At 48.6% G+C, this 26,914-nt stretch overlaps 1 protein-coding gene across 3 annotated transcripts in view; it reads right to left on the minus strand.

Moving 5' to 3' along the window:
- MTMR7 (myotubularin related protein 7) overlaps nt 1–23,455 on the minus strand; it is a 78,033-nt gene extending 54,578 nt beyond the window's left edge. Inside the window, exon 1 of one of the 3 annotated variants that reach the window (XM_075347086.1) lies at nt 23,295–23,455. In XM_075347086.1, the coding sequence (XP_075203201.1) occupies nt 23,295–23,318 (24 nt within the window). In that variant the 5' untranslated portion in view covers nt 23,319–23,455. Of the gene's footprint in view, nt 1–22,546; nt 22,631–23,019; nt 23,053–23,294 lie in introns of those variants that run through there. The other 2 variants (XM_075347085.1, XM_075347084.1) reach the window with 2 other exon arrangements.
- Nucleotides 23,456–26,914: the final 3,459 nt, after the last annotated feature.

Here is a 26,914-nt window from a genome sequence, read left to right on the forward strand (position 1 = left end):
TTTTAGACTAGATCTAAAATAGGTGAAAGTAAGAGTAGAAAAGAATGTGTTTTTTGGGTGTGTTTTTGAGCCCCAGGTTGCGTTTCTGTAACCACAGGGTGAAATTCTGTAGTCACCACAAAGATGCAGCGTGCGGATATAGTCTAGGCCCTGTAGCATAACTAGAGTCCGATAGGCACCGATGAAGAGTTTGGGCCTGGGCCTCCCCCCCTCCGAATGTTGGTCAAATCTATGGGCCCTTGTAGCGTTTTAAATCCTATAAAGTCATAGAAGTATCTTCCCCCATTCATTATGTAGTAACGTCCCCAAAGGATCGAGAAAATAAAAGTAACTGCCAAGTTCGGTGCAGGAAGCCTGACCATATAGGGTTATTTCACAGCTGAAAGCTTAGGATACTTGACCAGGATCTATGGTTGTCTCAATGCTGAGCTATGTGAGTATCCTACAAAACCAGTTAAGGGTGCTTTACACGCTGCGACATCGCTAGCGATCCCGTTAGCGATGTGACACGCCAGTTCGCAGATGCGATCTGCCAAGATCGCACATGTGACCGGCGCTATAAAATCGACCTATGTGCGATCTCGGCAGATTGCATCTGTGATCTGGAGTGTCACATCGCTAATAAGATCGCTAGCGATGTCGCAGTGTGTAAAGCACCCTTTACTTTGTACACTCGAGTACTATAGGTATGTAAAGGACGCCATTGTGTTCCAGCAGGACAATGAGCCAAAGCATGCGTCAAGATTGGCGAATAAATGGTTCATAGTCTTCAGACTTCAACACAATTGAACACTTGCAGGTAGAGCTGAAGACAAAGCTGTATACATACCCAAGTATGCACAAGTGGGACCACCTAGAAAAGACCTGGCAGCAGATTTTGGTTGAGACATGCTTGAATCTGATTGAGAGCATGTCCAGAAGGATTCAGGCAGTGCAGAAAGTCAAACATGGACCATCGCAGTTTTATCAGCGTTTTGATCAGATTTTCATCATTGCTGACTCAGTATTCGCCATAGGAGCTGTTTTGCTCATAAGAAAGAAAAAAAACTGATGCAGATTTCTAAGCTTCTCGAACCAAATATCGGACCGATTGATTAGGAAAAATACACAGACATGTGTATTATATGAAGAACAGGGACAAAACCTGAACGTGAAACTGACATCTGAGTGAACCCTAATTATGAGGTAAATGACATCTGCTCCATGCTGCACTATTTTCTAATCTTCATTTTCATCCCTCCTCTCTGTAGTGCCCTGTTAGATACAATGTATCAGTGCAGGTAACATATCAGCCTGTACAGTATACATTAGGCCTGTCTAGATATAGCAGTAGTGTGAGAATTATTCCCATATTTTGCCCTGGCTGCATACATTCCCATTTGATGACAATAAATAGAGAACTTGTGAGGAATATAGTACAGAGATGCCAGGCTCCACCAGCAGCGTCAGGTCTCCTTTTGGAACACAGGGTCAGATGCTAAATTTCAATGTCCCCATCCCATGGGTTGATAATTACCTATACAATCATCATCTACACCCTTTTTCTGGCACATTTGCAATAGTATTTCTCTTCCAATTTGCTAGGGTTGTACTATGCATCCAGTGCAGCATTCACAATTCTGCTGTCTGCCATTTACAAATTGCCAAATCATTTCTGAAAATAACACCACTGATACACTTGCTGGCCCGTTATGGTGAAATGTAGTTTTACATTCTTGTAGAAATGATAGAAATTAAAAAAGAGAGAGACGAGAATGTGCAAACACTACTCCTCCGTAGGCGAGTGACAGGGTCCCATTCTCAAGATGTGCAGATCCGTGTGGTAGGGCCTGCATCTATCATACAAATTTGGTATATTGTCATGATCCACGGCCGGTATTCTCCGCTCCAGTTTCCCAGACCCGGCCTGGTCATGTCAGGGGTTAACTCCCATCAGACTCGTTCTGGTTTCAGCAGACACGATATCTGGTCTCTGCACTTGCATTCCTGTGCTGGTTATAGTTTTGCTCTGCAGCCTGTGACTGACTCTACTGAGATTTCCTGTTTGATCTGACTCCTTGTTAGGCTATGTGCCCACGGAAGTTTGTACCTGCGGATATATCCACGGGTACGGCCGCAGGTTTCCCACAGCTAATCGCCAGAATCCGAAGCTATTTTTAGCTGCGGTAGTACAGCGAAATAGCTACGGTTAACCTGTAGGCATTCATGCGGCTTACCTGCGGAAGTCCCGGCCCTATCTCCATAGTGGAGAGCCGGGATTTCCGCAGGTAATTCCACAGAAAGCAATTACGTGCGGCTGCAGGACATCCGCAGCATGTTCCGCAGCCGCACGTATCTGCAGCATGGACACAGCACTCCCCCTATCCCATAGGATAACATGGGGAGTGTCTGTATATGCTGAAACCTACAGATTTATCTGGAAAATCCAGAAAATCAGCGGATTTTCCACAGATAAATCCGCAGGTTTAATCTCCCGTGGGCACATAGCCTTACCGTGTCCTTACCTACAGTCAGGGCCAGAAATATTTGGACAGTGACACAAGTTTTGTTATTTTAGCTGTTTACAAAAACATGTTCAGAAATACAATTATATATATAATATGGGCTGAAAGTGCACACTCCCAGCTGCAATATGAGAGTTTTCACATCCAAATCGGAGAAAGGGTTTAGGAATCATAGCTCTGTAATGCATAGCCTCCTCTTTTTCAAGGGACCAAAAGTAATTGGACAAGGGACTCTAAGGGCTGCAATTAACTCTGAAGGCATCTCCCTCGTTAACCTGTAATCAATGAAGTAGTTAAAAGGTCTGGGGTTGATTATAGGTGTGTGGTTTTGCATTTGGAAGCTGTTGCTGTGACCAGACAACATGCGGTCTAAATTGAGGTGAAGCAGAACATCCTGAGGCTGAAAAAAAAGAATAAATTCATCAGAGAGATAGCGGACATGCTTGGAGTAGCAAAATCAACAGTCGGGTATATTCTGAGAAAAAAGGAATTGACTGGTGAGCTTGGGAACTCAAAAAGGCCTGGGCGTCCACGGATGACAACAGTGGTGGATGATCGCCGCATACTTTCTTTGGTGAAGAAGAACCCGTTCACAACATCAACTGAAGTCCAGAACACTCTCAGTGAAGTAGGTGTATCTGTCTCTAAGTCAACAGTAAAGAGAAGACTCCATGAAAGTAAATACAAAGGGTTCACATCTAGATGCAAACCATTCATCAATTCCAAAAATAGACAGGCCAGAGTTAAATTTGCTGAAAAACACCTCATGAAGCCAGCTCAGTTCTGGAAAAGTATTCTATGGACAGATGAGACAAAGATCAACCTGTACCAGAATGATGGGAAGAAAAAAGTTTGGAGAAGAAAGGGAACGGCACATGATCCAAGGCACACCACATCCTCTGTAAAACATGGTGGAGGCAACGTGATGGCATGGGCATGCATGGCTTTCAATGGCACTGGGTCACGTGTTTATTGATGACATAACAGCAGACAAGAGTAGCCGGATGAATTCTGAAGTGTACCGGGATATACTTTCAGCCCAGATTCAGCCAAATGCCGCAAAGTTGATCGTACGGCGCTTCATAGTACAGATGGACAATGACCCCAAGCATACAGCCAAAGCTACCCAGGAGTTCATGAGTGCAAAAAAGTGGAACATTCTGCAATGGCCAAGTCAATCACCAGATCTTAACCCAATTGAGCATGCATTTCACTTGCTCAAATCCAGACTTAAGACGGAAAGACCCACAAACAAGCAAGACCTGAAGGCTGCGGCTGTAAAGGCCTGGCAAAGCATTAAGAAGGAAAGAAGGAGGAAACCCAGCGTTTGGTGATGTCCAGGGGTTTCAGACTTAAGGCAGTGATTGCCTCCAAAGGATTCGCAACAAAATATTGAAAATAAAAATATTTTGTTTGGGTTTGGTTTATTTGTCCAATTACTTTTGACCTCCTAAAATGTGGAGTGTTTGTAAAGAAATGTGTACAATTCCTACAATTTCTATCAGATATTTTTGTTCAAACCTTCAAATTAAACGTTACAATCTGCACTTGAATTCTGTTGTAGAGGTTTCATTTCAAATCCAATGTGGTGGCATGCAGAGCCCAACTCGCGAAAATTGTGTCACTGTCCAAATATTTCTGGACCTAACTGTATATCCTTCCCCGTTTGTCCGTCTGTCCCAGGAACTGACTTCCCGCTCCTGTCAGTTGGTTACCCAACCTGGTTCATCCTCCCTCCCGTGTTTGTGGCTCCTCACTCTCTGGTCTTGTCTTCTGTTACCTGTGCCCTTTGTGTTTCCCTCTGCATACCTGATCTCATGGCATCCGACTTCGGTTCTGAAACCGACTACACGGGTAATTAAAAAAAGTAAATAAATAAAGGAAAAGGAAAGGACATAGAAATAAAGCAGGAGCGTTATACTTACCAGTCTCCGAGCGGCTGTAACACTACTTCTGGGGCCGCTCATTACTCTCATGCATATGCACTGCTTACCCCGCCCACTGGCAGTTCTGGCATCTGTGATTTGCAGTAAAAACGCACCCCATCCCTGAGTGTCAGCTGACTGCCTGGAATCACAGGTGCTCTGTGCAGGTCTAGCGTGGTGTAAAAATAAATAAAACAATTGGCATAGGGTCCCCAATATGATACCCAGCACAGATAAAGCCTACGGCTACAGGCTGCAGCCCCCAGCCATGTGCTTATCTTGGCTGTGTATCAAAAGAAGAGGAACCCCATGCGGCTTTTTAAATTATTTAAATAAATAATTAGAAAAAAACCAAACAGAATGCGGTTCCCCTCAATTATGATACCCAGACACAATAAAGCTGACAGCTGGGGGCTGGTATTCTCAGGCTGTGGAGGGCCATGGTTTTTGCCCCTCCAGCCTAAAACTAGCAACGTGAAGCCACCCAGAATTGTCGCAACCATTAGATGCAATAATTCCAGCACTTTACCAGTCTCATCCCAATTACCCTGGTGCAGTGGCAATTAGGGTAACATCAGCGGTTAATGACAGCTCACAGCTGCCACTAAGCTCTAGATTAGTAATGGGAGGTGTCAATAAGACCCACCCATTACTAATCTGTAAGTGAAAAGAAAAACACAAACACCAAAAATTCTTTTTTTGAAATAAAAAAACTACACTCTTTCACCTGTTTATTAACCCTAAACACCCAGTTCTGAAGTAATCCACACGAGTCCCACGATGATCCCGACTCTGAAGTCGCAGCATGCGGGCCCAGAACATGGCCACACGCTGTGGCTTCAAGCAGAAACTGATTAAGCCGCTGCGTAACATCACTCAGGTTATAAGCGGTCATAGCTGAAGATAACCATGGTACCCAGATTGCCACTGCACTATTCACCAGTAATTATGATTTACAACAAATACAGTTTCCTATGCTAATAACTGCAATGTACATGTAAAATTCTGATGTTATATGGATGATCCGTACGGATTTGTTTTCCATAGATTTGAATAGATGAGTCTCATCTGAAAAATGGCAGAGACTAATGCATACTGCAATTTTTTTAAGTGGACAGTTTTTCTGCGTAAAAAGTGGTCATCTGAACATCCCGAAAGATTATCATTGGTTCTAGTGCAGTCAGTTTTTCCCCCTCAACAGTAGTCATAACAAAAAATGGTCTTGTGAATATAGCCTTAAGATGTTTTGCTGATTGTATAGAAACAACCCATAAGTAAACATTAAATTTAAACATTGTATTTTATGTGATACAGACAGTGAGCGGTCAGTCCAGCAGAAGAACGTGTTGACGTTCCAAGAACACCTAAGCCTCATTTGTGTATGAATTCATTTTTTTCAGTCAGGGAGCAATAGCATGATCTTTCAAGGAGCAATATGACCATATACAGTATGTCACAAAAGTGAGTACACCCATCACATTTTAGTGAATATTTTATTATATCTTTTCATGGGACAACACTGAAGATCTGACACTTTGATACAATGTAAAGTAGTCAGTGTACAGCTTGTATAACAGTGTAAATTTAATGTGCCCTCTAAATAACTCAGCACACCGCCATTAATTTCCAAACCTTAGAAAACAAAAGTAAATACATCCCTAAGTAAAAATGGCCATGTTGAGGCTATTAGCTATTTTCCCTCCCGGGTGTCATGTGACTCATTAGTGATGGCTTCCCTTTAAAATTAAGTTACCACAAAGTGTTTTGGGAGAGGAAGGGGGGGTGATGTTGCAGATATTAAAATACACAGTGTCAGAAACTCATAAAAATATTTATTGAATTTAGACCTTATGCGGGCGTCACACGGTACGATCTATCGTGCGATCGCACGAGCGATCGTACCCGCCCCCGTCGTTTGTGCGTCACGAGCAAATCGCTGCCCGTGTCGCACAAAGTCGTTAAACCACCGTCACACGTACTTACCTGCTGAGCGACCTTGCTGTGGGCGGCGAACATCCTCTTCCTGAAGGGGGAGGGACGTTCGGCGTCACAGCGACGTCACACAGCCGCCGGCCAATAGAAGCGGAGGGGCGGAGATGAGCGGGACGTAAACATCCCGCCCACCTCCTTCCTTCCGCATAGCCGGCGGGTGCCGCGGGACGCAGGTAAGCTGTGTTCATCGTTCCCGGGGTGTCACACAGAGCGATGTGTGCTGCTCCAGGTACGATGAACAACCGGCGCCATGAAAAATAAACGATTTTTTAAAAATAAGCGACATGTACACGACTCACGATTTGTGAGCGATACTGCTTCGCTCGGAGGTGTCACACGAAACGACATTGCAAACGATGCCGGATGTACGTCATGAAAACCGTGACCCCGACGATGCATCGCACGATAGCTCGTCTCGTGTGATGCCCGCATAAAAGTCGTGGAGGGTTCTATACAGCTCAGGTGAATAGTCCAGGAGGCCGCACCCCAGCAGATTCTCCGCGCCCCACTCCCCTTGAGTTACAGGACTCTCCCTATACACACACAGCTGAAATGGCGCTGTTTGACTCTGATTTATGCTGCCCATGGTTCACTTGTGGCTATCTTTTATCCAGTTGGACATGGAATCAATGAGTTTTGCTATCTTGACCAGTGTAATGTTAATCCACTCAGAATTCAAAACACTCCACTTTCCCAACAATACAGGCCAATAAATAACTACTGATCTGCTATATACAAGCTGATCAGTGGTGAACACCCTGTTTACACACACTGATTAAACAGTGATGGGGACAGATCGATCACTAATACGATTGTCCTATTCCCATGTACAGCACATATTATTGGCATGTTTATGTGCCGCTTCCGCGTCAGCAGCCGGGCTGCTCGGATCCGGGCCCGTGGTGGCTTGAGGGGCGTCCGGACCCGGGGGTTGTGCAGCCACTCAAATAAAGGGGGTATTTACAGGGGATTGTATATTTAAAGTTCGTGACGCCACCCGTGGTGTGTGGTAAGGTGGAGTACCACCGCTGCAGCTGGGAGTACCCGGGGGTGATGGAGTGGGCAGCTAGGTGTTTAACCCCTCCACGGGTAGAGGGGATGCCCCAGGACTCGGTGATGGTGTTGGGGAGTGCCATTGGGAGTGAAAGGGTCACTTGCGTACTCACTCAGTCCATAAAGCTGACACCGACAACTTGGTAAACCAAAGTTCTGGACACCGCTGCCGCCGAGGGGAGCACGTTTGGGTCCTGTTGCCTGATGATCTGTGACCTTCCTCTTGGCACTAAGTTCACTTACTAGTTGGCTCCTGTAGTGTAGAACTAGTCGGGTCCCGCTCCCCAGTGTGGCTAACTGAGGGAGCTTGCTCTCAGGGTTCACGCTTGGGACCGTTTTAGTGGAAAGTCCTATCCCCTTCGTTGCGCTAGTACCCAGATTTTGGAGCGGGTGGAGAGCGGATCTTGAAGGCTCCGTTCTCGTCGGGTCAATTGTCAGGTTGCCTGAAGCTACTCCCTGACCTAGGGTCCACGTACCCAGTCGTGCCCTGGTCCTAGCCCGGTGATGGTACAAGGCCGCCAGCTGTCCTCCTCAACAGTTCCGTGCCCCTTGTCACGATCCCCTGCAACCGGGGGTCCAGCTCCTACTAGGCCCAGACCACCGTCTGCTACCCAGTGACTTCCAAGGAGCCCAGCTCCTGACCTCCTCTTTCTCCTTCACTCTTAAACTGACTGACTCATGACACTCTTGACCTCCCCTTACCAACCCCCCAAGTGGGCGACCCTATTCCACTCAGACCGTCCACTGGTGTGTCTGGTGGGTGTGGTGCAGAGTGTTCCTAAAATTTTGATTGGCTGATGTTGGCAACACCATTAGTTGGGAACCCGTAACCAAGGAGGAGGTGGATATTGCACAGAAGGGCAGATTGCACAATACTCTGTGACAACCTGATAGGCCAGGGCGTCACATTTATACTGGGTGTTCTGAATGCATAAAAAAAGAGAATTTTGTTTACTTACCGTAAATTCTTTTTCTTATAGTTCCGTATTGGGAGACCCAGACATTGGGTGTATAGCTTCTGCCTCCGGAGGACACACAAAGTACTACACTAAAAAGTGTAGCTCCTCCCTCTGAGCATATACACCCCCTGGATAACCAGATCTAGCCAGTTTAGTGCAAAAGCTGAAGGAGAATAGCCACCCACAAGTAAAGACAGAGCAAGAACCGGAAGAACCGGAGACTCTGTCCACGACAAGAGCCGGTGATAACACGCAGAACAAGAAACTGCCAACAGGCAACAGGAAGGGTGCTGGGTCTCCCAATACGGAACTATAAGAAAAAGAATTTACGGTAAGTAAACAAAATTCTCTTTTTCTTTATCGTTCCTATGGGAGACCCAGACATTGGGACGTCTCAAAGCAGTCCATGGGTGGGAATAAACAGAGAAACTGAGAAGTAGGCAAAGCCTAACTTCACAAATGGGCGACAGCCGCCTGAAGGATGCGTCTACCCAAGCTCACATCTGCCGAAGCATGAGCATGCACTTGGTAGTGCTTTGAAAAGGTATGCAGGCTAGTCCAGGTGGCAGCCTGACAGACTTGCTGAGCCGTAGCCTGGTGCCTGAAAGCCCAAGAGGCACCGACAGCTCTGGTCGAGTGTGCCTTGATCCCCGGCGGGGGAGGCACCTGAGTACACTGGTAGGCATCGGAAATGGCTGACCTAATCCAACGAGCTAAGGTCGGCTTAGAAGCCGAGAGGCCCTTACGCCGACCTGTGGTTAGCACAAAAAGAGAGGTGCACTGCCTAAGAACAGCGGTGCGAGACACATAGATCCGGAGCGCCCGCACCAGATCCAGAGTATGCAACGCTTTTTCAAAGCGATGAACAGGAGCCGGACAAAAGGAAGGCAGGGAAATGTCCTGGTTAAGGTGGAAAGGAGAAACCACCTTAGGGAGAAAGTCCGGAGTCGGACGGAGAACCACCTTGTCTTGATGAAAAACCAAAAAAGGTGACTCCGAAGAGAGCGCAGCCAAATCAGAGACTCTCCTGAGGGAAGTTATGGCCACTAGAAAGACCACTTTCTGTGAAAGACGAAACAAAGAAACCTCCCTAAGAGGCTCAAAGGGGGGTTTCTGCAAGGCCGTGAGGACCAAATTGAGGTCCCAGGGATCCAAGGGCCTCCGGTAAGGCGGAATGATGTGAGACGCGCCCTGCATGAAGGTGCGGACCTGAGCCAGCCGGGCGATACGCCGCTGGAACAGCACTGACAGAGCCGACACTTGTCCCTTGAGGGAATTGAGGGATAGTCCTAGCTGCAGACCGGACTGTAGAAAGGACAGAAGGGTTGGCAAGGAAAAAGGCCAAGGAGCATGGCCGGAAGAGCGACACTAGGACAGGAAAATTCTCCAGGTCCTGTGATAGATTTTGGCCGAGGAAGACTTCCGAGCCATAGTGGAGATGACTTCAGGAGGAATACCAGAAGCCGTCAAGATCCAGGACTCAAGAGCCACGCTGTCAATCTGAGAGCCGCAGAATTCTGGCGGAAAAACGGACCTTGTGAGAGAAGGTCTGGACGGTCCGGAAGATGCCACGGCACCTCTACGGACAGATGGAGCAGGTCTGGGTACCAAGCTCGCCTGGGCCAGTCCGGAGCAATGAGGATGACCCGACGGCCCTCCATTCTGATCTTGCGCAGAACTCTGGGCAAGAGAGCTAGAGGGGGAAACACGTAGGACAAACGAAACTGGGACCAATCTTGAACCAGAGCGTCTGCTGCAAAGGCCTGAGGATCGTGGGAGCGAGCCACGTAAACCGGAACCTTGTTGTTGTGCCGGGATGCCATTAGATCCACTTCCGGAGTGCCCCACTTGCGGCAGATTGACTGAAACACTGCCGGATGCAGGGACCACTCGCCACTGTCCACGGTTTGACGGCTGAGATAATCTGCTTCCCAGTTTTCCACGCCTGGGATGTGGACTGCGGATATGGTGGACTTGGAGTCCTCCGTCCATTGAAGGATGCGTTGAACCTCCAACATTGCCAGGCGGCTGCGTGTCCCGCCTTGGCGATTGATGTAGGCAACCGCTGTCGCGTTGTCTGACTGGACTCGGATGTGCTTGCCCGCCAACAGGTGGTGAAAGGCTAGGAGAGCTAGAAGCACAGCTCTGGTTTCCAGCACATTGATCGAGAGGGCTGACTCGGACGGAGTCCAAGTGCCCTGCGCTCGGTGGTGGAGACATACCGCTCCCCAGCCGGATAGACTGGCATCCGTGGTGAGGATCACCCAGGACGGGGCCAGGAAAGAGCGCCCCTGAGACAGAGAGAGGGGCCGAAGCCACCACTGAAGGGAGCTCCTGGTCTGTGGCGACAGAGCCACTAGCCTGTGCAAGGAGGAAGTCCGCTTGTCCCAACAGCGGAGAATGTCCAGCTGCAGAGGACGCAGATGGAACTGGACAAAGGGAACAGCCTCCATTGACGCCACCATCTGACCCAGCACCTGCATTAGGTGCCTGATGGAATGACGGCTGGGCCTCAGCATAGAGCGCACCGCCAGATGGAGGGACTGCTGTTTGACTAAGGGCAGCTTCACAAGTGCCGGCAGAGTCTTGAACTGCATCCCTAGGTACGTGAGCCTCTGGGTCGGAGAGTGGATTTGGGCAGATTGACAAGCCACCCGAATTGGGCTAGAGTGGCGAGAGTGAGCGAGACACTCCGCTGACAGTCTGCGCTGGATGAAGCCTTGACTAGAAGGTCGTCCAGGTAAGGAATCACTGCCAACCCCTGGAGGTGCAGAACCGCAACCACTGCTGCCATGACCTTGGTGAATACTCGAGGGGCCGTGGCTAACCCGAAGGGGAGAGCCACGAATTGGAAATGTTCCTCTCCGATTGCAAAACGTAGCCAACGCTGGTGTGAAACTGCAATTGGCACATGCAGATAGGCATCTCTGATGTCGATGGATGCCAGGAAATCTCCTTGGGTCATTGAGGCAATGACTGATCGCAGAGACTCCATGCGAAAATGCCGCACCTGAACATGCTTGTTGAGAAGCTTGAGATCCAGGATGGGCCGGAAGGAACCGTCCTTTTTGGGGACTAGGAAGAGATTTGAGTAGAAATCTCTGAACCGTTCCCGGGCGGGAACCGGTACAATTACTCCGTTGGCCTGCAAGGATGCCACGGCCTGAGAGAAGGCGGCGGCCTTGGAGCAGGGGGGAGTTGACAGAAAAAATCTGTTTGGCGGGCTGGAAGAGAATTCTATCCTGTAGCCGTGGGAGATGATATCCCGCACCCACTGATCGGAGACGTGTTGAAACCACACGACGCCAAAGTGGGAGAGCCTGCCACCGACTAAGGACGTTGCTGGCGCGGCCAGATAGTCAAGAGGAGGCTGCCTTAGTGGCAGAAGCTCCTGCGGTCTTCTGTGGACGCGCCTTTGTGCGCCAGTTGGATTTTTGGTCCTTGGCTGAGTTAGTGGACGAGGCCGAGGGCTTAGAGGATGACCAGTTGGAGGAACGAAAGGAACGAAACCTCGACTGGTTCCTACCCTGGGCAGGTTTCCTGGTTTTAGTTTGTGGCATGGAAGTACTCTTCCCGCCAGTAGCTTCCTTAATAATTTCATCCAGTTGTTCACCGAATAGCCTGGATCCAGCAAAAGGGAGCCCAGCAAGGAACTTCTTTGAAGAAGCATCTGCCTTCCACTCTCGAAGCCACAAGATCCTGCGGATAGCGAGGGAATTAGCCGAAGCCACCGCAGTGCGGTGAGAAGCCTCCAGCATGGCAGACATGGCATAGGATGAAAAAGCTGAAGCTTGGGAAGTTAAGGCAACCATTTCGGGCATAGATTCCCTGGTGAGGGAATGCATCTCCTCTAGAGAAGCAGAGATGGCTTTGAGAGCCCACACTGCTGCAAAAGATGGGGAGAACGAGGCCCCTGCCGCCTCATATACAGATTTGGCCAGAAGGTCAACCTGGCGGTCAGTGGAATCCTTAAGAGAGGTGCCATCAGCCACTGATACAACGGTCCGGGCTGAGAGTCTAGACACCGGAGGGTCTACCTTTGGTGAATGAGCCCACTCCTTGACCACCTCAGGTGGAAAGGGAAAACGGTCATCAGAACCACGCTTTGGGAAGCGTTTGTCAGGACAGGCCCTAGGCTTGGTCACAGCGGCCTGAAAACTGGAGTGGTTAAAGAACACACTCCTTGTCCTCTTAGGCAAGGTAAACTGGTGCTTTTCTGCCAGAGAGGGTTGCTCCTCTGATACTGGCGGATTGAGGTCCAGTACAGAATTAATGGACGCAATCAAATCACTAACATCTGAGTCACTTTCGGACAGATCAATGGGGCACATGGAGGTAGCCTCCGAGCCCCCAGTAAAGGCATCCTCCTCGTCCTGCGAGTCAGCTCTTGAATCAGAGCCGCGGGACGAGGAAGGAGAGGGGACCCTGCGTCTCCTTTTAGGAGGACGGGGTCTGGGACCAGATGATGAATCCTCTGTGAGCTCCGCTGAGAGAGCCCTAGCAGCAGAGGCACCCTGTGAAGGGGGCTGATGCATGTTCAGCAAAGTCCGGGACAGCTGTCCCATGGAGTCAGCAAAAGACTGGGAGATTGACCTAGAGAAGGATTCTACCCAAGCCGGGGGTTCAGCTACCGAAGCCGGAGCAGCCGGAGAGACCACTGGGGGGCGATTCCAGGCTGAGGCATTGTCAGGGCAGAGCAGGCATCACAATGTGGATATGTGCTCGGTTCAGGCAGCAAGAGCTTACATGCAGTGCATACTGAATATAGCTTTGGAGCCTTGCTCCTCGTGTGAGACATGCTGCTGAAGTGGGGGCTCTTGCCAGAGTGACCCCCAGAGAGTATATACGGAGACCCACAACCAGAGGTTGTGGCTTACCAGACCGCTGGAGCGGTGTTGTGTGCCCTCCAGATCTCAAAGCCCGGACCCCCAAGCACCTCAGCAGGGATGCTGCAGCCAGTGCTGATTGCAGAGAAAACGCTGATAAAATGGCGCCGGAGCGAGGAGAGGGGGCGGGGCCAACCCTGAGAGCGGGATCTGGAGGGCCAAAGAGACTTACAGGGGAGGAGACATGTACTCAGTGAGGAGTGTCTCTCCCCTGTGCAGAACGGCCGCTGGGCGGAGCCACACTGTCCCTCTGCATGAATGACATGCGAGGGCAGTGAAACCGAAAGTAGGCCTCCGGCGAAGCCGGGGCCTAAATTTGAGTGGTGCGGCAGGCGCGCAGGCACAATCGGCGCGGTTCTCAGGCGACAGCCAGAGAACCGGCCGGAAATGTCACAAAAAACACTCAGCACACTCTCCCCACATAATAAAAGTACAGGGACCCCCAGAACATAAACGTCTCAGGTACTTAGCTTGCTGAGACGCAGGGCCATGTCCCTGGGGATGAGTGCTCCGTCCAGCAGGATCCTGAAGGGCTGCGGATGGAGACCGGTCTGCTGCAAAGCATGGAGAACCGTGCTGGCTCCCACTTCAAGCCAGAGCCCGAGGGATGGTGAAGGAGCGCGGCATGTAAGGCTCCAGCCTTGGAATCAACCTTAACAACACCGCCGACACAGTGGGGTGAGAAGGGACATGCCGGGGGTCCAGGCTTGGACCTGCTTTTCTTCAAAATCTTTCCAAAAATGAAAAATCAGATGAGAATGCATGTGTGGATGTATGCCTCCTGAACACAAAGCAATGAACTGGCTAGATCTGGTTATCCAGGGGGTGTATATGCTCAGAGGGAGGAGCTACACTTTTTAGTGTAATACTTTGTGTGTCCTCCGGAGGCAGAAGCTATACACCCAATGTCTGGGTCTCCCATAGGAACGATAAAGAAATCATTGCACCCAACAAATGAAACTTTTATCCATTTGCTGAGTGACGGCTCAGTTTAACCCCTTCACAACCTTGGACGGATCTATCCGTCAAGGATCGTGTCCCGTTAAGCCCCGCCCCCTGCCGCGGGCAGGCGGCGGCGGTCGGCACACATATCAGCTGTTTTCAACAGCTGACATGTGTGCCTGCTAGCCGCAGGTGGAATCGCTTCCACCCGCGGCCATTAACCCCTTAAATCTTGCTGCCAAAGTCTGGCAGCAAGATCTAAATGCCATGCGCGGCCATGTTTTTTACTTACCGCCGCCCCCACCGGAAGTCACGTGCGTTATCACGTGACTATCGGTGGTTGCCATCGCAGCACAGGGTCATGTGATGACGCCTGCAGCTATGATGTTTCACTTTCGTTTTCCCTCGGCCGAGAGCAGAGGGAAAAACAAATTGACTGAATCTGCTGTTTACAGCTGTATTGCTGTGATCAGCAGATAGATAATAGCGATCGGATTGCTGATCGCTATAGCCCCCTAGGGGGACTAGTAAAATAAAATAAAAAAGTAAAAAAAAAGTTTTAAAAAATAAAAAAAAAAAAAACACCTAAAAAGTTCAAATCACCCCCCTTTCCCCCCATTGAAAATTAAAGGGTTAAAAAATAAATAAATATACACATATTTGGTATCGCCACGTTCAGAAATGCCCAATCTATCAAAATATAAAATCAATTAATCTGATTGGTAAACGGCGTAGTGGCAAAAAAATTCCAAACGCCAAAATTACATTTTTTGGTCGCCGCAAGTTTTACGCAAAATGCAATAACAAGCGATCAAAACGTAGCATCTGCGCAAAAATGATACCATTATAAACGTCAGCTCGAGACGCAAAAAATAAGCCATCACTGAGTCATAGATCCCAAAAAATAAGAACGCTACGTGTTTCGGAAAATGGCGCAAAACGTGCGCCACTTTTTTTGGACAAACTTGTGAATTTTTTTTAACCCCTTAGATACAAGTAAACTTATACATGTTTGGTGTCTACAAACTCGCACCGACCTGAGGCATCACATAGATACATCAGTTTTATCATGTAGTGAACACGGTGAATAAAACATCCCAAAAACTATTGTGCGATCACACTTTTTTTGCAGTTTTTCAGTACACTATATGGTAAAACCTATGGTTTCATTTAAAAGTACAACTCGTCCCGCAAAAAACAAGCCCTCATATGGCAAGATTGACGGAATAATAAAAAAGTTACGGCTCTCGGAAGAAAAGGAGCAAAAAACAAAAACGCAAAAATGGAAAGTGCCCGGGGGCTGAAGGGGTTAAACAAGCCTATAATCAAGAACAAACAATTCTACAAATACCTGTGAGCAGATTATTATTGACTTGTATAAAGGAGCCATGAAAGTTCTCCATAGGAAGCAGGTTTTTGTGAACTGCATGGTCAAGCAATGGTCAAGAAATGTTCGGTAGGATTCAGGTAACTGAGTGGCCCATGGAGGCTTCCAGATGCCTGCCTTTATTGCTTACAAATCTTGTAGGGAAGGGGGGGGGGGGGGGTAGCAGTGACACAAGTAGCTCCATCTTCTAAGAACCGAGTGAAGGTTTGTTCAGCATCCCATCTTAACTAATTTCCTAGGTGGGTTGCTGAACACATCCACTAAGTTCGTGAAAGACGAAGCTCTTTGCCGCACTGCTAAGGCTTTGAAGAATGCAAGTGGTGGAACAACTTAGGGTGGCTTTACATGCTACGATATCAGTACCGATATCGCTAACATGCGACCCGCCCCCATTGTTTGTGCGAAACGGGCATATCGCTGCCCGTCGCGCACAAAATCGCGCACCCGCGTCACACATACTTACCTGCATAGCGACGTCGCTGTGACCGGCGTACCGCCTCCTTTCTAAGGGGGCGGTCCGCTCGGCGTCACAGCGACGTCACTGAGCGGCCGCCCAATGAAAGCGGAGGGGCGGAGATAAGCGGGACGAACATCCCGCCCACCTCCTTCCTTCCGCATTGTGGTCGGCGGCAGGTAGGAGATGTTCCTCGTTCCTACGGGGGTCACACACAGCGATGTGCACTGCCGCAGGAACGAGGAACAACAACGGGAAAGCGATAGTATCGATAATTGGGAGCGGACCCCCATGTCAACAAGGAGCGATTTTGGATATTTTTGCAACGATCCAAAATCGCTCCTTGGAGTCACACACTATGAGATCGCTACAGCGGCCGGATGTGCGTCACAAATTCCGTGACCCCAACAAGATCGCTGTAGCAAAATCGTAGCGTGTAAAGCCCGCTTAAGTCTTAATAAGATATGCATATTTGGAATTTGTGTCATTTGTATAATGTGAAATAAGAAAACAATGATTGAAAAACAGGGCATCTTTGACAGAAATCATCTACACAAACTTCCCATACCTCGCTAAACCGCTCCTTTTGAAGTAGATATGCTCAACAAGCCATAAATTAGATGACATTATCCATAAGGTGGACCAAAAAAAAAGATCTGTAAACCATCCAACGAAGAACAGTCCCCCTTAGGCCTCACACACACCTTGTTTTGTGCTTTTACTTTTTTTCCTTTTAACCCCCTTAAGCCCCCCCACACACAAATTGGGAATCTCCTCCTATGCTGTCACACACAATTTTAGTCCATCTTTATGCTCTGACACAATAGTAATGCTTCTTTCTACATGCATACCGTAGGAGTTATTAGTAGATTAATCGTGCCCCTAACTACCCAACTCTTTTCCTACAATGAGTGGCCTTCGTCAGTCTCTGCTGCCCACTGGTGAGTAGTGACGTGGCAGTGATGTCTCCACGTAACCTGCATTGGGCCACTGCCACCCTCAGCATGCCCCCAGACTCTCATATGCCAGAGACCTGAATCAACCTGAGATTTGCGATAGTGTCAGGGAAGGAAAATATATTTCTGTTTCACCGTGGTTTAAACAGAATCATCATCCACAGAATGCAGGAAGTGTTGAAAGTGGTGCACACCCGTGGCACTGGTTCCCAATTACAGGTCGGTCCTGTGTGGCCTGCTGCCAAACAAGCCCCTCTAGTATTTGCAAGTTTGAAAATCCGGCTCTGTCTTCTGGTCTATTCAAACTCCTTGAGCAAGGCAGGATCTGCATGGTGACACCGGATAGCGTCTCGTCATAGAGTATTATCACATCATATAACAAAGTATATTGTCATCTCTGGCTGTAAAATATGGAGAACTTCTCCATGGGTATGAGACTATGGGACACAGTAGCTTCAGTAATGGTAAGGTAGGTAAAACAGATAAAAATGAAAGATTGCGCTAAGGGCAGCTTTGCACGTTGCGACATCGCACGTGTGATGTCGGTGGGGTCAAATCGAAAGTGACGCACATCCGGCGTCACTTTCGACATCGTACTGTGTAAATGCTAGATGATACGATTAACGAGCGCAAAAACGTCGTTATCGTATCATCGTTGCATTCACCGACATTTCTATAATGCCGGTGCCGCGACAGGTACGATGTTGTTCATCGTTCCTGCGTCAGCACACATCGCTGTGGGTAAAGCCGCAGGAGCGAGGAACATCTCCTTATCTGCCGACGGCTATGCGGAAAGACGGAGGTGGGCGGGATGTTTACATCCTGCTCATCTCCGCCCCTCCGCCGCTATTGGCCGCCTGCCGTGTGACGTCGCTATGACGCCGCACGACCCGCCCCCTTAGTAAGGAGGCGGGTTGCCGGCCAGAGCAACGGTCGCAGGGCAGGTGAGTGCATGTGAAGCTAGCGTAGCGATAGTTTTCGATACGCCAGCTATCACACGATATCGTACCTGCGACGGGGGCGGGGACTATCGCGTGCGACATCGCAGCATCGGCTTGCGATGTCGCAACGTGCAAAGCCCGCCCAAGTCACTACAATGGTAATATCACATGAGCAAAAGCGATGCAGATGATGTTGGCTATACACATAACAGCTATCTAAACATGCAAGCTCAGACAATCCCCACATGGAAGAGTCCTATCAATCAACTAGAGCGATATGGGGAGAAGCAGGCCGAGGCCAGAACCAGACTAGTCACACCCATTGCAATAGTACCAAGCCAGTCAAACCATGTTTCCTCTGAAATGACAGAGCGTTTCAGAAAAAAATATTCCTGGCTGTAATCATTCAACAAGAATCTGATTCATGATTCAATTGAGTAAGATGTTCCCTTTACATCGGCTTTGTGTAATGGAGTGTTCAAGTTTTTAGTGATGTCATGAAAAGGTATTGTGATCTGGTATTGGTACTCCCTTTGAAACTTTTGGCCCAATTCACCAAAGCCTTTAAGCCAGAATCCTGGAATAAAAGCTGTGAAAAGTCACAAAATTTAGGCACAACTTAGATTTGTACCAAAATTTAACAACGTCTAGCATTTTAACACCAGTTTCATCTTGCAAATTGGACTACGTTGGGGCTGGATGGAGGTATGGCGGGTCAACACAACTGATGTAATTCATAATAATCTGTAGTGTTCCTTACGCTAAAAATCTCACTCCAATACCTGACTGTAGTGAGATTTCTGGAGTATGGAACGAAGCTGCACACCATTCATCAGACGATCCAGATTCATGAAAGGGCATTCACCTCTTCATGAATCAGGAGCATCTGCCTCCAGCAACCCTCCTCATCATCACCGGCGTGAACAATGCCACTATTGATCAATTGGGCACTGATACATTGTCTTCCGATTGCTCATAGGTTTATAAATCTAAGCAAATACACAAATGTAGTGCTGTAAGGCTGTTATATCAGACCCCAATGACACAATCAGAGGCAGAAAGTCACAAATAAAAGGAATTATCTGGAAATATACATGCAGTGCCTTGAAAAAGTATTCATATCCCGTGAACTTTTCCACATTGTTTATTATATTCATAAACTTAAATGTATTTTATTTGGATTTTATGTGATATACCAACACAACGTGCCAAGTATTTGTGAAGTGTAAAGGAAATATTACAAGAATTTCTAAATATTTTAAATCCTGAGTCACCAATTGCCTTTAGTTAATGTCATAAGTGAATTGAGCCCTCCCGTGTGTTATTTATTCTCAGTATAACTACAGCTGCTCTGTGAAGGCCTCAGATGTTTGTGTGAGGACATTAAAGAGGTTGTCCACTACTTAAAGGGTACCTGTCACCAGGATTTTCCCCTATAAGCTACGGCCAGCACCTTTATAAACAGTATTCTAGAATACTGTACATAATAGCCTAGGCTGCTCTGTAGAATATAAAAAATATCTTTATTATACTCCCCTAGGGAGCTGTTAGATCCAATGGGTGTCGTTGCTCTCTGCCCGGTGCCTCCTCCATCTTGTGCAGTCTTCGTCCTACTTCCCAGCCCCATGTGGATGACGCATCCTACGCCATCCACAAGGAGACCGCCATTTCACTCCTGTGAATGCGCACTTTGACTGCATTGTCGCATTATCAGCTTCACGGATGTCCACACTTGAGCACACTGCATTGTTAGCTTCATGTCACCCGAGGCCGGCTGGTTTCACCTTTTAGTAATCTGGTGCCTAATTCCCATGCACCTGTCTCTGGTTGGTGGGTCCCCATGGCGTAGAGCAACTGGGAGTCCCTGTCCGGAGGTTTTCCACTGCAGTCCGTATGACGGTAGCGTGAACCCTGTGGGGTTGGAGTCTCTGGTTCTGTACCCAGTTCTCCCTTTGCTACTGAGTCTCGGATTTTTAAAGTCAGTGAGGTCCTTGATGGTTCCCTTGCTGTACAGGTGTTATCAGGCCTGCCTGGAGCTTCTGCCTGACCTAGGGTCCTGTACCCCGTTGGTGCGTAGTTCCGGGAGTACTGTGATGTACTCCGCCGGCAACTACCCTCCTGGGCACCGGGTTACTGTTCACTCCAAGTCCATCTTCACGGTCTCACTCCTCTGACTGACTATCCACTGTCTGCCCCTCCCACCTGGTCAACTAGTGGACTGGACTGGCTCCACCTCTAGGCGGCCATCCATTGGTCCGACCCTAGCTGTGTACCATTTTATGGGGGATTGTTGGGGAAAAACTGTGATTTTGTGAAGTGTTTATGAGTGACCGGCACTGGTCTTCTGGGGCCCTGGGGGGGGGCCCTAGGGGGTAGGCCCTGCATCTTGATGAGGATGCAGAACCTTGTAACTCTCTGATGGCTTCAGGGGCGCTACATGAGCACATTGCATTGTGATCTTCACAGATGTCCACACGTGAGCACACTGCATTGTCAGCTGCACAGATGTCCACACGTGAGCACACTGCATTGTCAGCTTCACAGATGTCCACACGTGAGCACACTGCATTGTCAGCTGCACAGATGTCCACACGTGAGCACACCGCATTGTCAGCTTCAGGGAATCCCTCCAGATCCTCTGCACGATCATGTGAATTTCAATTATAATGTATATTTGTAGTCAAATTCAGCACCAAATTTGCAAGATGAACTTTGGTCCTCCGGGCTTTATTCTCATTTGACCCTGGAATTCACAGCTGCTGCTACCCAGTGTTCAGCACTCAAAAGATGGAGAAAGGAAAAGTGTCTAACATGTCTTGTGAAATGTAGTATTTTTGTCATATATTGAGCATCATTTGGCATCATTTTTTGCCAATCAGGTCTAGTTTTAGTCTAGATTTAAAGGGGTTGTCCGGAACAATTTTATTTTTTAACGTTGGGCCTAAGAACAAACAGGCAGGTCGTTGCTAGCTACCTACTTGTTCTGCCTGTTGCAGATCTTTTCCAGAATATAACAAAGATCGCCCTTACCAATGATTCTGCAGATTCCGCTGATGTGATATCAGCGGAATCTGCAGAATTACCGGTAAGAGCGATGGACAGAGCACCTGCTTCTCTTCCACTCTGCTCTGTCGTCAGGACGTCACTGCCAATGTCATGCTGATTGAGCACCGTCTCCCTGCTGTCTAACTGCAATGAGGTGCCTGCCAATCAACATGACTTCGGCAGTCAGGCCCCATCGACAGAGCAGAGCGGAAGAGGAGGAACTGCTCTACTGACATGAAGCAGCAGAGTTTCCGGCAAGTGTGGTCCATGACTGCTCTGAGGCGGCTCTGGGTAGAACAGGTAGGTGGTCTCTCCCATTGTGTGCAGTTTACTGTATTCATGGAGAGACTAAAGTACAATGAGTACAGCTGGTGCTATATTTTCTTACCTTTTTATACAATGTACCTTTCTAAGCCATCCTAAAAGTCATCAGGGTTATCTAGAAAATGTTAGGTTTTTATCTACAAGTTTCCCTCTGTAACAGCCATCTTCTGCAGTTATAGCTTACCGAAAAATAGCTAATCATTGAATGTCATCGTTTTAGGGACACATGATAAGGATCATGACAACCAAGAGTAGAGGTGACCATATACTGGTACTAATATCTGCTCTTCCATACCTCCTCATAGACATTCATGCTTGGCTTGGCTGAGCGTGCATGTGTTCTCAGTACAGATAGGCAGTAAGCAGCTGCCAGACTCCTGTGGCGGTGACTTACTCCCTCTAAGAACAAAAGGATTGGGTAGGTTGACATCCAGCGGCCTGATCCTGTTATTCCCATGACATCTATTGTACGAAGGTTGAGACAAACCCTTCCCCTCCCAGTGATTAGCAGCTTTCTGTCAATGTACAGTGTACACAGAAAGCTGCCAATCAGTGGTGTCGGTGGGATAATACTGAGCTCAGCATTCTGAGCACTGCTAGATCTGCAGGAAGAAAACAACCTGTGATTGTATGAGAGCAAGCAGACCAAAAAGTGATACATGTCTGGAATCAGGGTCTCAGCCTCTACATTATGCTGCTTTCAGATTACATAGTAAAAACCTGATGACAGATTCCATTTAATAAAAGAAATCATAATTAATGAAGTGTTTTGGTCTACATAGGATATGTCAGTTCCGTTACTTGAGAATATCCGATCACATGCAGTCAGATCTACATGTGCGACATTGGATGGAGCGTCTCTCCGTGTACAATGTTATATTATACAGACGTTTATTCAGCATTTCCCTATGATATGCCGCACCGGGTGACCATTTTTAGATTGAACTTGGTACATATTAGGTGGGACGGAGAAGACTGTGCCAGCCCCGGCTCATAGGAGCCAACAAGCAAATCTAACCTTGAGATAGTGAAGCGGCTGCTGATTTTGGCAATAATAAGAGGTGCTGGAATGACTAAGCTAAGGTGACCCTGCCATATGCTAATGTATAACCACCATAGATCCTATAGATTCCGGGGTGATGTCACTTCTCGTAGAAAGAATATTAGGTATTTCTTACCATGTGGCTCCTTCCTCCACCATGCAGGCAGATAACACGCTGGCTGTGCCCTGTCACGCCTGTCGTCATCTAGGGTGTTCTGTCTCCTCACAGCACCCTGCAGGCCATAAGTATAGATGCTGCGTTCCCAGAGCCCAGACATAACATGTCCCCAGATCTCTGTGCAGACCGTACATACATGTCAGGCGTGTCCTCCTGTCATAGGGGGCATTGTTCTGCCGATGCGTGACCTGTGACCTCTGCAGCAGTAAATGTAACCCCAATGATGTCACATCTGGAGATGATGTCACCTACACTAGATTACCAGCCTGATACACAAGAATAATACTGCAATCAGGCCTCCGGTTTCCATCAGCAATGTTCTTAGGATGGGCATTGCCCCCCATTAGATACTGAGCATGCCCTCCACAACAAGACCATAAGAGCTGGTGATACAAATATTGTAATAATGCATTATAGCTAAACCATCATACCTGCACAGAATCACACATATTACATGCATGTCTATGCACACAGCTCACATCACACATCACACATCACAGGAGGCAGCTCCTTTCTATAGCAGACAGCAGTGATCGGTGTAAGGACAGGCTCCATGATGGCAATGACCTCATAATCCCAGATTGTGCAGCAGCAGGGCCCGCACCATGGACAGGCACAGGATGCTCCATGTCCTCCTGCAGCATCATCATGGGCAGGCAGGGCTGGCTGCAGAGCACGGAGGCCATGCTCATCCCCTCGTACTAACCTTGGGCAGCCTGATGTGCTCCATGTTGTGCTCTGCTGCTCAGTGCAGGAGGCTGCTGGAGGCCATTGGCTGCTGCTGGGAGCTGACGTCCAGGGTCCGGGGATGAGGCAGGCTCCTCCTCACCAGGTGCTGCTCTTAACCCTCCCTGCGCCGCAGCACTCACTGCCTCCGGAATATGGAGCTAGGAAGCTGGAAACCAGAAGATAGCAAGGGACAGGGCTATACAGCTAATGAGAAGGGTGGAGAGATCAGAGCTGCAGGGATATGGGGGGCACCTACTGTAGAATAATCTATTATCTGTCTATGTATCAACTATCTATCTATCTATCCATCCATCTATCCTTCTATCTATCCATCCATCAATCCATCTACACATCTAGCTATCTATCATCTATCAGTCTATGTATCCCTCTATCTATCTATCCATCCATCCATCCATCCATCCATCATCTATCTATCTATTTACCCATCTATCTATCCATCCATCTATCCATCTACACATCTATCTTTCTATCCCTCTATCTATCCATCATTTATCTATCTATTTACCCATCTATCTTTCTATCTATCTATCCATCCATCCATCTACACATCTATCTATCCCTCTATCTATCTTCTATCCCTCTATCTATCCCTCTATCTATCTATCCCTCTATCCATCTATCCATCCATCTACACATCTTTCTATCTATCTATCTATCTATCTACCAATCTACCCATCTATCCATCATATACACAACTATTTCTCTATCTAGTTACAGTTGAAACCAGAAGTTTCCATCCACTCTCTATAAAGACACATCTGCAGGTTTTTCTCACTATCTGACATGAAATCAGAATAAATCTTTCTCATTTTAGATCAATAAGGAACCAAAATTATTTATATTTGCCAAATGCCAGAATAATGAGGGCGAGAATGTTTTAAGGCATTTTCACTACTTTCTGCAAAGTCAAACGTTTACATACATTTCATTAGTATTTGCTACCATTGCCATTAAACTGTATGACTTAGGGGAAACATTTTGGATCTCCTTCCACAAGCTTCTCACAATAGTTGGAAGGAATTTGGACCCATTCTTCCTGACAGGTGTAACTGAGCCATGTTTGTAGGTCGCCTTGCTCGCACCTGCGTTTTCATCTTTCCTTTTAAATTTTCAATAGGATTGAAATGTTAGTAGTTTTTCGTTTGTGAACCCTCCCCATACACACCTATTGCCAATCCACATCGTATATATAGCCTGGGTCTCAGCTTCCCATACACGGTAGGTTTTTTAACTGCATGAGAGGACACACACAAGCTAGGGACCCCAACGTAGAGAAATACTTTGGCGTAGTGTTGGGGCTCTTCTGCATTGATCAATTCAGTAGCTAAATTTCTCTTTATTCATCTATTCATGGCAGTAATGCAGGTTCCATTTTTCACATTTCATTCTTACACATAGCTATTGAATTTTTCATGTCAGTATTCACACAGCAGTTTCTGCTATTACATGTATTCCCCTTCCATAGTCACTGGTGTGCATACCTTATCTCCCCATAATAAAGTTCAAGGGCAGACCTGTGACCAGGCCTGCCAATAGTCTACTCAGGTGGCTGGGTTGGAGCCCAATCACCTCTGGCAAGGAGGCAGACGGTGGTGGCCGCCTGCAGGAGCTGGGATTACAGCCGGTGGAACCGTAGGGACCGGTGGCCCGCCGGTACCGAACAGGGGAACCGATTGGAAACCGGAGCACCAGGAGGGGTACTCAGACCAAGTACAAAGCCCCGAACTGACAGGGCTGAGTCAAATCAACTGATTGAGGACTGCACTTAAGGACCTATCCCATACAAGACCCGTTAGAAGACAACAGCCCAACCATACAGGGTAAAGCCACCGCCAAGGCATAGAGACCCAAAGGGCCAGCGTCTGCGGGCAAACAGGGCTCTTCCGACAACCAGCAAGCCGGGGAGTGGACTACCGTTGCTTAGGCATAGGAGTCACACATTCATACAAAGAGGTGCAGGAGAAAGGCGGAAACCACCAACCTGACAAGGGAGAAGCTGCAGCCGGCTGCGGGCCCCGTTCATCATCCCGCTTGGTTTACCAGAGACTCCCGTGTATTGTGTCATAGCGAGTACACCAGTGCCTTCGGGCCGCGCACCGCGCCGCACCGCACCAGCATACGCCCGCCCCCTTCCCCCCCCCTCAGCACCTCCCTCGGGTCCCCGTCAACTATCACTCCCCTACCCACGGAGGGGTCAACACCAAGCTGCGCAACACCATCCCCGGGAGGCCTAGTTAACGACAGCAGTGGTATCCATCTATTCACCACAACCCGTGGGTGGCGTCACGAACTTACATCCCTTACAAACCCCTGCGGCCCCGGCCGTGAAACTTCCCCGCCGAAGTCCCTGCGTGTAGCACCAACCCCTTGCAGAGCGACGTGACCTCCGGGCTCGTGAGGAGCTCGAGCCACCCACCACACGACACGGATCCGAGCGGCTCGGTGGTCGCAGCCGTGCCCGCTGGGTGGTACACATGTGCCGCCCCTGCAGCGGTCGAACCGCTCGGATCCAGGATTGCTGTGGCTGCAGTGTCCAGGAACATTGTGGCAGAGTCCTGGTGTCCCTGCTCTACTTCCGCATTTGGTTTTCGCCAGCCACTCACTCTCGCGCTGGGAAACCCTGGGAGCTTCCGGTTCCGGCCACACTCTCAGGACGAAGGGCGGGGCTTCAGCTTTGCGTGCTTTTAGTCTGGAAGATAGCGTTTTGGCCCCAAAGATGGCAGAAAATGCCATGAATGGGATTTTGACACCGCTGCTTGGATTTTCAAGGCGCACGTCACCCAGGTTAGTGGGTTCTATCCGAATCCTGTTCGTGACGCCAGAAAATTTGAGGTGTGCCGCCCCTGCAGCAGTCGAACCGCTCGGATCCGGGATTGCTGTGGCTCGAGGGTCTCCGGACCCAGGGGCTTGCGGCAACTCAAATATAAAGGAGGCTATTTACAGGGGATAATAGTTTGTGACGCCACCCGTGGTGTGTGGTAAGGGGAGTACCGCCGCTGCCGGTGTTGGGAGTACCTGGGGAGATGGAGTGGGGCAGCCAGATGACGTTGCCCTCCACGGGTAGGGGAGACCCCGGGACTCTGGATGGTGGTGTTGGGGAACGGGGTGCGGATTGGAAGCAGAGGATGACCATTTACTCACTGAGACAGCATCGGTGATGAAAAGCAGACTCAGACAACAAGGTAAACCAAGTCTCTGGATGCCGCTTCCCTCTTGGGGGAGCCCGTCCGGGTATCCATCCCCAACAGTACTGCCTGATGGTCCGGAGCCTGCCTCAGTGCACAAATTTGAAGTGTTCTTTTGGCCCGTTGGCATAAAGCTGTCCGGGACCCGCTCCCTACTGTTTGTAGTGGAGCTGTGCTCTCAAGGGCTCACACTTGGGATTTCAGTGGGCTGCTTAGGTTGGAAAGCCCTATCCCCCTCGTTGCGCTAGTGCCCCTGATCTCTGAGCTTCTTGGGGACAGTCCATAAAGTCACTCTCCTCTGCAGGTTAATTGCCGGGTTGCCTGAAGCTACTCCCCGACCTAGGGTTCAGTACCCCGCCGTGCTGTCGGTCCAAGACCGGTTATTAGACTC

Source organism: Anomaloglossus baeobatrachus, chromosome 1 (genome assembly GCF_048569485.1).
Source record: "Anomaloglossus baeobatrachus isolate aAnoBae1 chromosome 1, aAnoBae1.hap1, whole genome shotgun sequence".
NCBI classification, from domain to species: domain Eukaryota; kingdom Metazoa; phylum Chordata; class Amphibia; order Anura; family Aromobatidae; genus Anomaloglossus; species Anomaloglossus baeobatrachus.